The sequence below is a fragment of the Chrysemys picta genome, chromosome 2 (assembly GCF_011386835.1).
Source record: "Chrysemys picta bellii isolate R12L10 chromosome 2, ASM1138683v2, whole genome shotgun sequence".
NCBI classification, from domain to species: domain Eukaryota; kingdom Metazoa; phylum Chordata; order Testudines; family Emydidae; genus Chrysemys; species Chrysemys picta.
In genome coordinates, this window is record NC_088792.1 from 80,821,763 (window position 1) to 80,835,224 (window position 13,462).

General features: G+C 42.1%; 1 protein-coding gene across 1 annotated transcript in view; it reads left to right on the top strand.

Moving 5' to 3' along the window:
* The window catches only part of LOC101940483 (collagen alpha-6(VI) chain-like), a 117,914-nt gene that overhangs the window by 49,055 nt on the left and 55,397 nt on the right, over positions 1-13,462 (top strand). Inside the window, exons 17-23 of the mRNA XM_065583606.1 lie at positions 175-201; positions 3,119-3,163; positions 3,251-3,304; positions 3,592-3,654; positions 5,622-5,687; positions 7,025-7,078; positions 8,046-8,081. Of these exons, the coding sequence (XP_065439678.1) occupies positions 175-201; positions 3,119-3,163; positions 3,251-3,304; positions 3,592-3,654; positions 5,622-5,687; positions 7,025-7,078; positions 8,046-8,081 (345 nt within the window). The remainder of the gene's footprint in view (positions 1-174; positions 202-3,118; positions 3,164-3,250; positions 3,305-3,591; positions 3,655-5,621; positions 5,688-7,024; positions 7,079-8,045; positions 8,082-13,462) is intronic.

Genomic DNA, 13,462 nt, shown 5'->3' on the forward strand with positions numbered 1-13,462 from the left:
GCCCTGGGGCACCAAGGAGCTTTCATGGTGTAGATTCTGAAACTCGATCCCTCATTGGCATCTGCCTGTGATCGATTCAGCAAACTGCTTCTTGCTCCTGCACCAGCTCTAGAAAACACTTCCGCTGCTTTTTGGTATAGTTTAAATTTTAACACAACTTATTTTTAATTTCAGGGAGCAAGAGGCTATCGAGGAAGTCGGGTATGTGTTCTTTCTCTAGTTTCTTCCAGCAAAACCGCTCTTGGTTATACACAGTCCTGTCATCTTTACTTCATGATGTAGGATGAAAGTATGAAAGCTAGCTAAAGAGCAAGGCAAAGGTATCAAAAATTGAGTTTAAAAACATTGTGTGGATATATAATGTATGCTGGGTTGGGAACTGCTCCTAGACTATTAAGAGACAATGGACTTGTGATTCATTTGAACTGAACGACTGCAGAAATTTGACCTAAATTGCTCACAGTGAAAAAGTCAGCACTAGTTACCAATAAAAAGCAACAAAGAGTCCTGTGGCACCTTATGGACTAACAGAGGTATTGGAATATAAGCTTTCGTGGGTGAATACCCACTTCGTCAGACGCATGTGATGAAGTGGGTATTCACCCATGAAAGCTTATGCTCCAATACGTCTGTTAGTCCATAAGGTGCCACAGGACTCTTTGTTGCTTTTTACAGATCCAGACTAACATGGCTACCCCTCTGATACTAGTTACCAATGTAACACTATTGGGGGCACAAGAGATGGTTGCCAGAACTTCCCCTAGCTCTGGTTAGCTGGTTCTAGGAGGTAATGCAAAGGTGCCAGGAGTGGGTAAGTCTGTTTCCTGAATTCCTTTACCTCTCTCTTTTTCTAAAGATCTAAAACCCATGACAGTAAAAGAAGAGTCAATTCAGCCTTGATGATTGATTTAAAAACCATTGCTCATTTTGGCTCATATAGATTGAAATCTAAGGTGGGATTTTCAGAAGAGCCTAGTGGAGTTACGTATCCAAATCACACTGAAATTCAATGATAGTAGAGTGCCTAATTGCCTTAGGAAAATGTCAGCCTTAATGTGTGCTCCGTAGACAAAGTGCAGTCTAAAAACTAGTGCAGTCCTTGAATCAAAGCCCACCCTGTTGATATACAAAGACTACTTCACCTTTTTTGGCTACCATTACGAAACTTCATTTGGAGAGCATATGTCTTTTATTGCTAACATTATCTTCTGGGATGTGCATCTTCAACTCAGTCATAACACATGCTTCAGTCACTCTGCTCATTGTGTCCACTTAAGTTATTTAAAAATGAAACTCTCCACTTCAAAGAAAGGATTCAATACTGGTAACTCAGTAAGCTCAAGAGAATCAGAACTTTGGTCTCATGCAAACCATTTAGAGACAGTTATTCAGAAACAGCTGTACTTAGTATATGATACTATAAACTTGGGCTCAGATCTGTTAACACGGGAAAGAAAAATAAAAAAAATGCAAAAGCAAAAGTGGTGATCTCTTAGGATGTGGTTGTGGAATATTTATACAGTAAACACTGATTTGTGAACTAATAGATTTGGAACAGTCTACTTTTTTCTCCTTCACTAACTAATGCAATTTGCCTCATAAGCATGTAATATATAGTGTTAATTACTGCCAAGACCAAGCTAACAACCATTTACGAAGATATTAAAGCTATCAGATTATGAGTCCCATTGACTTCAGTGGTCTTTAGAAGAGGCCCTTAAAGTCACTTTCAAGGTATTTGTGTATTACCCATTTCAATTCTCAAGGTAACAAAACAATGTATGGTCCCTTTTCATCTCTTTCTTTATTCCAACTGAGCATCAGAGTAAATTCCTTCTTTTTGTAAAGGGTAAACAAAAGGAAAAGACGAGCACTCCAAGTACCATTTAGTTTTCAATTAAAAGAAAACTATTTGGGCAATTCTAAAACATTTCAGGAGTTCCCTCACTGAAGTAAATTTCTTGTAGCTGTAAATCTTCAGGACAATTACATTCAAAAGTCACATTCTTCATCTGAACAGCAAATTCACATTACAAGCTTCTGAGATTTGGGTTGCTATTTTATAAGACATTATCTTCCAGAAATGGCTGATATTTTTTCTGATTTTTTTAGTGATAAGATCTCAGCTGCAATACAAAAAAGGTGACTGTAGATGGTGTAATGTATTAGTCCTACCAGTTCTGTAAAAAAAACCCCAAAACAAAACCCAAAAACCTGGTTGAAGAATTTCAGTTATGAAGGACTGAATGGACTACTTTCAGATCCCATTAACCCTTTTTCTAGATCAACCAGAGAAATCATTGGCTTTCCCCTGGAGCTGACTAGGTCACCCTCTCAGAGCTCTTAGCTCTTGCTACCTGGGAAAGGAGTAATCAAAAGCAGGTGTCTCAACACTAATTACGCACCCATCAGATTGGCTCTAAGAATGTTTGGATAAATGACATCTTTAACACAACATGGAGGTATTCACAGTTTTGAGTGAAGCTGGTTTAGAGTCAAAGTATCAAAATCCACCCTGCCAATAAGCACAATTCTATTAAAACAATCCATTAAAATAATGGTTCTGTGCCTTTATTTATCCCAAAGTCTACAAAACTCTTACATAGTTACTTCTACTTCCAGTAAAGCGATGTTTTTCTAAGAGAGATGCTCTAGGAATTATTTTTGGGAAGTTTCCTAGTCTGTGTTATACAGGAGGTCAGCCTAGGTTCTTTCTGGCCTTTGAATCCATAAATCTATGAATTATTACCAGCTGTTAAGTATAACAACCACAATATAAAATGCCCTAAAAGAACCCAGTACACTGTAAATAAGTAAAATAATTGAGCACCAAAAATACAAGAGAATCTAAATGCTAGATCAAATGCGAACTGATTATATCCTGGAAGCTGAGAGATTTTAAGGATGCTGCCGATGGTAAAGGAGATGTGAAAAAATGACTGATGGCAAAGTAAAGAGAGTTCTTATTCTTGAAGTTCATATTTTTAATAACTATTATTCTTACTTTTGAAAGTATTCAAAAGCATGTTAGGTGTTTTACTGTACATATAGAAAGACAGGTTCCTTGCCCCAAAATGCTCACTAGTGTGCTAATGTGGATTTTTATTTTTACCAACAGGGTGAAGACGGTGAAAATGGAATTGATGGGATTGATGGAGCAGAGGTAACCTTTATTCACATGTACTGAATTAAATTAATGAGGTTCACCTGAAAGAAAGAATATTATTTATTTGTATTTGTATTTTTCTAGGGAAAACAAGGATCTCCTGGATCTTCTGGAGAAAAAGGCAGCGCAGGAAGACGGGTAAAGTGTATTTAGCCCTGATGGAAGCTTCTGTCACCTTTCCGACTTTACTGCCAAACTGCAACCTCTGTGACCTCTTAACAGCTGCACATTCTCGAATTATTTGATATAAACTGGGTAGATATATTTAAAGTGTAAAAGCCAGATTCTCAGCTGGTGTAAATCAGCATAGCTCCATTGACTTAATAGAGTTATGCAAATTTATGGCAGTGAGGGTCTGGCCCTAAAGCTCTAACGATGACATTAATACTGTATTCTAATTGTATGTGCTTTCTTCATGACTTAAGGGTAGAAAAGGACCTAGAGGAGAAGTGGGTGAGCCTGGAGAGCCTGGTCTAAGAGGAAACCATGTAAGTAAAGTCTATGGTATCTTTTAACTTTTGACTTTCAGTGAAGTGAATAGCAATAGAGCTTTTAATCTTCATCTTTGAGTCCAGATTTGTCATATAATGTCCAGATTTTGTGATGAAGTTGCCTCAAATGTCAATTTTGTTGTAATGTTTGAGGGCATCCTAATAATCCTGGACCATGCACTACCCTGCCGAGGAAATCGGGAATAGAACTGGTCAGGAATTTTTATGATTAAATGGCTTCTGGTTGGAAAATGCCAGTTTGATAAAACTGAACCATTTTGTGGAAATGTATCAGTTTCTCAGGTCTAGGGTGGAATTTCTGGTCAAAGAGAGAAATCCCCATGCCAGAATTTCCAACAGACCTGTGGTTAGGGAACTCAGTTGGGATGCAGAAGACGCAGGTTTAGTTCCTTGCTATGACTCAGACAGAGCAGGGACTTCTGGCTATTCCAGGGAGGGAGGGTCTCTCTCTTTCTCTCTCCGATGGGATTTTTACTGGATGGGAAAACTATTTCCTGCCTGTCTCTGAAAGGGAATTTTGAGAGTTCCCCTCTCATTAATGGCTGGAGGTTTGGCACCTGAAATCTATGGATGTCCCAAGATACATACCCATCTTAATAATACCAGAGAGGGGCAGCAGCACAGGCCTCACTGCTTCCTTATCCATGGTAACACAGCCCCTTCTGGAACCATTCTGGCATGCAGTCCCTACTGCTGGCTGAACTGAACCCCATCCTCTAAAAAGATTTGCAGCCATCTGGAGGAGTTACTGCTGATTCCATTAGAAGAAACTTGGGGGCTGATGTCTGGTTGGAAATGGACAACGATGGAGAGAGCAGCTGCTTTTTGACTCCACCCCTCCTTGTGATGAACTGCAGAGCCCTAATCTTATGGCGGGGCTTCAGCAGCGTCTGAGGACCAGAAGTTAGAATGCAGAGGAGGCTCTGCTCTCTCCACACCATTGGTTAAGGACCTTTTCAGGTGCATTTTGCAGCCCTTTTCTCCAAATAGCAAAGGGTATCATGTGGCTCCTGCTAGTTTCTAATGCTCAGTTAACACTGTCAGGTGTCCTAGTAACAATCAGGTGTCCTGGCCCCATTGAAGCAAATAAGAATTTAGCCATTGTCATGAGTTCAGTGGGTCAGGATTTCATTCCCTGAGTCCAACTGTATTGTATTCAAAGAGAACAATATCCACGCATAATTCAATTCATTTCAGGATAAAATCTTGCTGAAGATCACTGATTATGTTCTTACCAGCACATGTAAACCCCTGCTTTTGCATGAGTTTGGCTGTTGGGCCAGTTAATCCACCATCTGAGCAGTCTCCCATATGTAACCAATGAAACTGTTGCATCCAAATTAGCTGTAGGGTAATGGTAAGATTGGTTGAGTTACCTCTTATATCACAATGGTCTGGGACTCTTGGCATGTCATAGACACTGAGCTACTGTATCTGTACACTGCACAGGTGTTGTTTGTAAAGGCAAAATGACTGAGAACTTACAAATTGTGTGGCAACAGACCGTGAATCCCAGTGATGAATGAACATGGTGATATTCTTAACAAAAAAGAGCTCTCAGCCATGCATGTAGCTGTTTCCATCACTTCCCACTGACTCAATAGGCATTTTAGGCTTCAGAGTGACACACAGAGTGACAATCCTGGAATCTTATTATATAGACCCTGGGTAATGATACCTAAACAGACAGATCAACCATTTAATTACAAGCTTGAATTCATTGCCCATCCAGATACTTTCTTTTCATCTCTTTGGGCAAAGAGCTCTTAGTTTTTGATTGTGGAACTGCATCTGCAGAGGCCTCTTGCCACCATCATCTTCTGAATTAATCCTTTTTATTATTATTATTATTATTATGCTCCTATTTCCATATCCTGCCTTTGCAGCTACACTAGCAAAGAAGAAATTACCAAAAATGGTTAACGTCGTCTTGACTTTTTCAGGGGGATCCTGGAATTAACAATAATGTCTCTGGTCCAGAGGGTGAAAAAGGAAAGCCAGGGCAGCAGGTAAACACAGCTGTGCACTGTTAAGGGCTAACAGGGCTATGTGGGGAGGAAAATGGTGTGTTTCTTAGAGGGTTGAGTTCTATTAGTTTTTGGGGGTGAGCTGCTATTTAATTTTATATTTTGCTTTATAACCTGCGTCTGCAGCACGTAAGGCTTTGGAGAGGTGTGCCCCTTTTTTCTTATTGTATCAATCCATAGAAATGCCACGCTGTGCCTACAGCTGGTAATATTTTTGTGCTTGCTGATGGATGTCGAATGCAGTTTGACCAGAAGGAAGATCATTTGTCATTTGTTACCTGGATTTAGCATGAATATATTTCTACAGAAGACTTCTCAGGGTGGATTGAGACCACCAACTTCATTTCTCATAGGCCTCTAATCAGTGAAATACCACATTGCTTAGAAAAAAAATAAATCCAGCATTCTGAATACCAAAAACATCCTTGTCAGCTTGCTAAAAATGATTTATTCCTTAAGAGTAGACTGAACTCCTTTCTGACCTGTCTCTTCAGATTTGGATACATGCTTACAAAATGTCTTCTGAATCCTTTCTGGTTAAATTAGATTTGCTGTAAGTGGATGGGGCAGGAACTTGAAACTTAGTATATGTGTGTCCAGTGGAGCTGATCCTGATCGGCAGTGATGCAGTACAAATAAAATAACCAAAGAAGCTCTGCCCATATTTCCTCATTTCTTGATTTCCAAGCTGTAAGGAAGGGTTTATCTACGTTCTACTCAAATACCAAAGTTAGAGTACAGTGGGTATAGGCATATCCATATGAAATCTGGTCACATTTCAAAAACTCCTTTGTCTACAGGAAGCTGATTGACTGACTGTGTAAAAATATATCTAGGTTCTAATCCAAAGACCATTAAAGTCAATGGAAACCCCCCTGTTAACTTCAGTGGGTTTTGGATCAGGCCCCAGACCTTAAGAAGTTGCCCTTTTTGCATAATTGCTTTTCAGAGAAAAGCTGGACTTTAATGAATTTCTGGCAACAAAAGTCACTGCTTTCTGATTAATCTTTCCTCAGAATCCCCACCATCTGCTTTCTTTGGAAGACAGAGACAGAAAAAAGATCCCACAAAAGCCTTTATCTAATCTCAGATGGTTATGGTTGAAGGGTTGGAACCCAAAAGCAGACCAGTTCCTTCTGGCTAGATACTTTTAATTAAACACACTTCTCACAGAACTAGGTCTAACACATGCTGTGGTTCGAATGATTACAATGCAATTAGAAGAAAACATTTTCCAGGAAAAATATCAAAGAAGGGCTATAAAAAGAAACACGTGTACTTGATATCTTTTAAAAGAAGGCTGACTTTTCGTTTTGCAGGGAGAACCGGGAACAGATGGAGTGCCAGGAGAGTCGGGTGCAGAGGGCACTGATGTAAGAGCAGTTATCCTTATGGACTGGAAGTAGCTGATCCATAGCTGAGGATGCAATGATGTTCCCATTTATAAGTCCAATTTTGCTTCCCACTTTTTTATCCCCACAAAAAATCTACATCAAAGGAATATTGGCCTCAAGTTTGGAAGGGTCGGTCTGTGATGGAGATAACAGTTTTCTACCAAATTTTAAATATATCATACAAGGAATTTCTGATTTATGACCACCCTTGAGCATTGTGCTCAGTGGGGACCTTGGACCCTCCATGAGCCTTAGAAACTTGGGAAAGTCACCAAAGACAAGTCTAATCTCTCCCCGCCAACCTATAAGCCCTAGTAAGCTTCTTACTCCCCCACAAGCCTATATAAGCTCACTGGGTGCTGACAAGCCTATTTTGACTCATTGGAGTTGGAGGAGCCTATTAAGGCTGAGGGGACATTTGCTGAACCTCCTTCGTCTCCTAGGAAATGAAGGCAATGGCCCTGCTAATGCTCAGGAATGGACTGCTTACTGGTCCCTCCTATCCTGGACTTGGGTTAGCTCCCAAAAGACCTCCATGATGTTTAACAGTGTCACTATGGTCATGAAGGACGCTAGGGAGAGCAGAGTACTTAGGGGAGTAACACAGTCCCCACTGCCTAACATGCATGGAACCAGGACTCTCCTTCTGCTGACCTTAGCAGTGGGGACGGGGAATGGGAAAGTCATCCTGGAGAAGGCAGTTTAGATATCTTCCTTCTGAATTTCCTACCATTCTAATGTATTTTGATAAATGTAATACTCTTGTAAAGTTTCTACCCTTAATTTACTGATACGAACACTCAACCTCAATTTCACCTTAACCAAGGTTTTTTGACTGGGAATAGCCATTTCCTCCCCATTAATGTACCATGTTTGGCTCCAGGGCCATTATTTTCCATTTACTGATCATAGTTCTGGATAAACTGCACTTGTCTTTCCCTCTTAGGGTTCAGGAGGTCGGCAAGGCCCTCAGGGATTAAAGGTCAGTGATGATTACTAGTATATGCTGTGTGTACATAGCTATCTCTCAAGTCTGAGCTTTTGCCTGTCTTAGAGGGGATATTTTCAGTGTGATCACAGAAACTGAACACAAGTATGTAATAATCAGGAAGTCCATTGCAAGCCTACTCAGCCTTTAGTCCCAGGAAACACCCGACCAGAGGTCTTTTTGATTTGGAGGGGCCAAAAATGTAAAGGAGAATCTTAGCTTTCCCTGAAATAAAAGTCTGTTTCTAGCTCATTTTTTTGCGACGGTAGCCTTGTCAAACTGACATCAGCTGAGGTAAGTCAATCACTTAGGTTATAAGGAATGAGCAGCTGGGCTCATTCCTGCAACACAAGGCTGAGGGACCTGATGATTTTCTCTCCAGTCCTCACCTGAAAACACAGACTTCTACGTAAAATGACCTCATTAAATGTGGGGTATGTCCAAAGAATCCTTACGCCAGCCCTGTGTATAGCAATGTGATAACAGAGAACTGGGATTGGTCATGTTTGGTGTAAAGCAACAAAATGCCATCTTGCAGGCTTGCTTAACAAAGGTTTCAGAATCAAACCAGAAAGTAGATGTCCAAATTTCCCACTGGGATATGCAAGTGGAACTTCCATTTGAACTGATGAAATTTGCATATGGATAGCCAAAGTCAGAATTTTGCCTCTGGTGCTAAGCCAAGGGACTCCTGCCATTGCTATCAGATAATGGGGCTATAATCACTGCTAGATAAGAATGTGAGAATTGTCTAGCCTCTAAGGCTTACACATATTTTTCAACCATTTAAAAATTAAAAAGTTAGTGAAGGGCAAGAGCTGACCACTGAGAAGGAGGGAGGCAGGCTGGTGCAGGTCCACTATATTAAACCTCCTTAAAACCAACACAAAACTCGGCTGAAGATTTGTAAATATCTGCACTACAGTTGACAAGGCAAGACACACACACACACAACCAGAGCTCCCTCTTCTTCCACTACAGGGATACCAACAATGAGACCTGATTGGAAATTTTCCAACAGAACAGAGTTTTGTTGCAAAATGGCAATGAGTCAAACCTGAGAAGTTTTGTGACAACACTTTAGGTTAAATGAAGTTTCATTGAGTCACAAGCAGAGTTCCAACAGAACCCTGTTATTTCCTTGCCAGCTCACCTAGTGGGCTGTTGGGGACAGTCTGCCCCGGGCCAGGGACCCCAAGGCTTCCCGGCTCCCAGTATCAGAATGTGGAGCCTGGAAACCCTGGGAGCCTTGGTTCTGACTGTGGCTTGTCTTCTAGCTCTGTGGCCTGGAAGTCCTGAAAATAGACTCATAGACTTTAAGGTCAGAAGGGACCATTATGATCATCTAGTCTGACCTCCCGCAAAAAACCTCCAGGGCCTCTGCCAATCTACCCTGGAGGAAAATTCCTTCCCGACCCCAAATATGGCGAGCATGCAGGCAAAATTCTCCAGCCAGACCCTCATTGACCATTGATACTATTTACCAGCGATGGCACACTGTTGATTAATTGACTAAAATCACGTTATCCCATCAAACCATTCCCTCCATAAACTTATCTAGCTTAATCTTAAAGCCAGAGAGGTCTCAGCTCTCAGGACATCCAGGCTCTCTCCTGCTGAGCTGGGAGCCTGAAAGCCCTGGGAGCCCTGGCTCCAAGCTTAGTGTGGGTTCCAGGTTCCTGCCACTGGAACCAGGAGTGTAGCAGCCCAGGGAGCCTTGTGAGCCCCAGCTCAAGCCCTGGCTCTCAGGGTCTAGGTGCCTGGCATTACATCAGGGAGCCTGGAAGCAGTAAGAGGCCTGACTCGAGTTGTGGATCTCAGGGTTCCAGACTCCCAGCCACAGAGCAAGACACCTGGGCCAGCTGGTTCCCCAGGCTGCCTGACTCTCGGGTCAGCTTGCTGCCCAAGCTGCGGAAGTTGGGCAGACAGCTGGCCTGGGAGTTTGGAAGCCCGCTGGGCCCTGTGGTCTGCCCTGGAGCTGGGGGACAGTGGAATCTGGGGAGCACATTTGATTTTGGAAAGACTGGGTTTCCAGAATGGAAAAGTTTGGACTCTCCAGTTTGCAGGAATGGCAGAATATCCCCATGAACTGAGAATTCCAAATTTCATCCAGCTCTAGCACCAGCAACACAGGAACTGCTTCTGGTGCTCACAAAAAAAACACACAGGATTGTAGTCGGCCCAGGAAAAGAAATTCCAAGTGCTGGAACGCTGATGGTCTTGATTAGGGTTAGTAGATATGCATCTGAGACACAGAAATATAGGATAGGAATGGACCACCTGGGTCACTGAGTCCTGTCCACTGCTATCACAGGTGACCCATCATACAATCCCATTTGTAAATTTATCAAGCTTCATCTTAAAGCTAGGTAGGTTGTTTGACCCCACTACTTCTATTGGAAGGTTGTTCCAGAACCTCATTCCTCTGATGGTTAGAAACCTTTTTCTGATTTCCAGCCTAAATTGATTCAGGGCAAGTTTATAATAATTTGTTCTTCAAACTGGTTGTTAGTTTTTAAGGCAGCTTCGTTTAAAACTAACAAACAAACAAAAATATCCCCTGCCCCCAAAATCAACAGCTGTGTTCTGATTGCAAACAGAACTAGCAAATCAGCTCCAAGATATTAAATATAGAATTCTGTGAATTACAACAGACAGAGAATTCCAGAACTAGTGGGATTTATGGGAAAAATTAACTTCCAAACTATTTGGCCCAGACATGTTACAGGAATAGATTGAACACAATTGTACCACAGTAATTACTACTGATTGGAGGTGCCGGGAAAGAACTGCACTGTTTAACCCCTGCGATGCAACACAGAAGAGAAACACTGTAGAGAGGTTTAACTGATGAAGATGTTTCTGTCTCCATTTTATCGCTGGTTAAGTTTTAGGTAGTGTACCGGAAAAATAATTGTTTGTCTCAGGAGTCACTTCAACAATGCAGTTACCAAAGAAAATCTGAAAGCAGATGGATCCAATAATGAGCTGGCAAAAGTAAAATAACATTGAAGAAATTCAAGAATCATAGAATCATAGATTATAGGACTGGAAGGGACCTCGAGAGGTCATCGAGTCCAGTCCCCTGCCCGCATGGCAGGACCAAATACTGTCTAGACCATCCCTGATAGACATTTATCTAACCTACTCTTAAATATCTCCAGAGATGGAGATTCCACAACCTCCCTAGGCAATTTATTCCAGTGTTTAACCACCCTGACAGTTAGGAACTTTTTCCTAATGTCCAACCTAGACCTCCCTTGCTGCAGTTTAAACCCATTGTTTCTGGTTCTATCCTTAGAGGCTAAGGTGAACAAGTTCTCTCCCTCCTCCTCATGACACCCTTTTAGATACCTGTAAACTGCTATCATGTCCCCTCTCAGTCTTCTCTTCTCCAAAGTAAACAAACCCAGTTCTTTCAGCCTTCCTTCATAGGTCATGTTCTCAAGACCTTTAATCATTCTTGTTGCTCTTCTTTGGACCCTTTCCAATTTCTCCACATCTTTTTTAAAATGCGGCGCCCAGAACTGGACACAATACTCCAGCTGAGGCCTAACCAGAGCAGAGAAGGTTCTGTGATTTTTAAAAGCAGGGAAACAAACCCTCTCCCTTGTACCTTAAGAAAATATGGCGGGCCTGTGATGATGTTTATAAACCAGGACTTTGCTTATTCTGCTTGCGTGTTATATTTCTTTACCCTACCCGTCTTCTGTCTTGTCTGCTTAGGTTTTATGCTCTTAAGGGCAGACATCATATTAGTCTGTAGAGCACCTAGCACAATAAGGTCCCGTTCTTGGTTGACCTTTAGGTGCTCCGTCAGTACAAATAATGATGTTGGTGATGTATGACCACTTGGAAAAATATAGTGCCTCAATAAGCATGTCTTGATGTGTTCTGATTCTTCATGTTTTGGATAATAATTTTTCTGATTTTTCATTTCTCCTTTTACTAGTCTGCATCTTTCTCTAGAACTCATCAAGCAATTTCCCAGAGCTGTTCGCTTGTTTGTCTTAACAAAAATTAAATGTAGAGAAGCTTTGCGCTTTTGCCTCTGGCTCTATGGTACTATCTTCAGGCTAAGATTGTGCCTTTAGGGCCCTGCCCTACACTGCGGGAGAGAGCAGAGCTCCACCACCTTATTGAATACATGATGCTATACATGGCTGCTATCTCTTACAAAATGGTAAGAGCCAGGTTCTTTCCTGATTTACTCTCTGGGCAATCCCCTTCATTCCAATTCATGCAGCTGTGGTTCCAGTGATTGGGAACTGCCTGGGGGTGGGTTTGGTATGGGGGGGCAGTTAGCAGTTAGCACACTTCCAGCCGCTGGGCTCAAATAGCAATTGTGGTACAGCTGTTCCACAGCACTGTAGCTTTTCTTCAGGTTGTGTGTGAGTGTGTGTGTGTAGTTAGCCCCTCAAAAATCCATTGCAGTTCACCTGGAAATAGCTGCTGAGTTGTATATGAGTTTCACATTTTCCCCCATGTGCACATGATATGCACTGAAATGCTTACTTGCTTCTTATTCTGGCAGCAATTCCATTAGGGAGCATGATAAAGGACTAACGGCTGCAGGGTTTCTCCAACACAAGGAAAAGAATGCTATGAATAAATGTAAATTGACTGCCAAGCACAAAGAGAAACTTAATAAATAACAATAGCATCCAAAATTGAATAAAACATTAATTTATGCAAAGAAAATGTAGGCTACAGAAGAGTCTCTTCAATGGCATATCACTTTCTTCAGCCAACCAGTCTTTGAATAGATATACAGTCCTATTGAGTTTTTGTCCTTCTGCACTTCCCAGTAGCTTATGGGGTCTCTTTGTTGGTGGAGATGGATCTCGCGCTCTGCATTGATCTTTGGCTTGCTATGAGCTATTGTGAGGCATCACGAGTTTGTGACATCCGGGGCTGTCTGATTCAAATTCAGTATCCAATGGAAAATGACAGCTACAGTCTGGTCTCCAGTGAAGCCCTCAGATAGTGCCTTTGTCACATTCACAACATGCAGTGTGAGTTTATATCTAAATACGAAACCTCTGCCTCATTGGCTTCCTGGCCAGGGACCTCAGAGCTGGAATCCGTTATAAGCATTTTGACCTTTTATGCTGTGTGGCAATGGTCCCCAAGAGACTGTATGCCAACTGAGGGTAGCCAGAGTGCAGCATCCCTCACCCTCAGGGCCGGTGCAACCACTAGGCAAACTAGGCAGCTACCTAGGGCGCCAAGTGGTTGGGGATGGAGAAAAGCGCGCTCCGGGGCGGCGGTGGAGTGGAGGTGAGCTGGGGCAGAGGGGCGCGGGGAGGGCTGCCTGCAGCAAGTAAGGGGGGGGGCAGCACACAGGGGACCCGCTCCCCACCCCAGCTCACCTC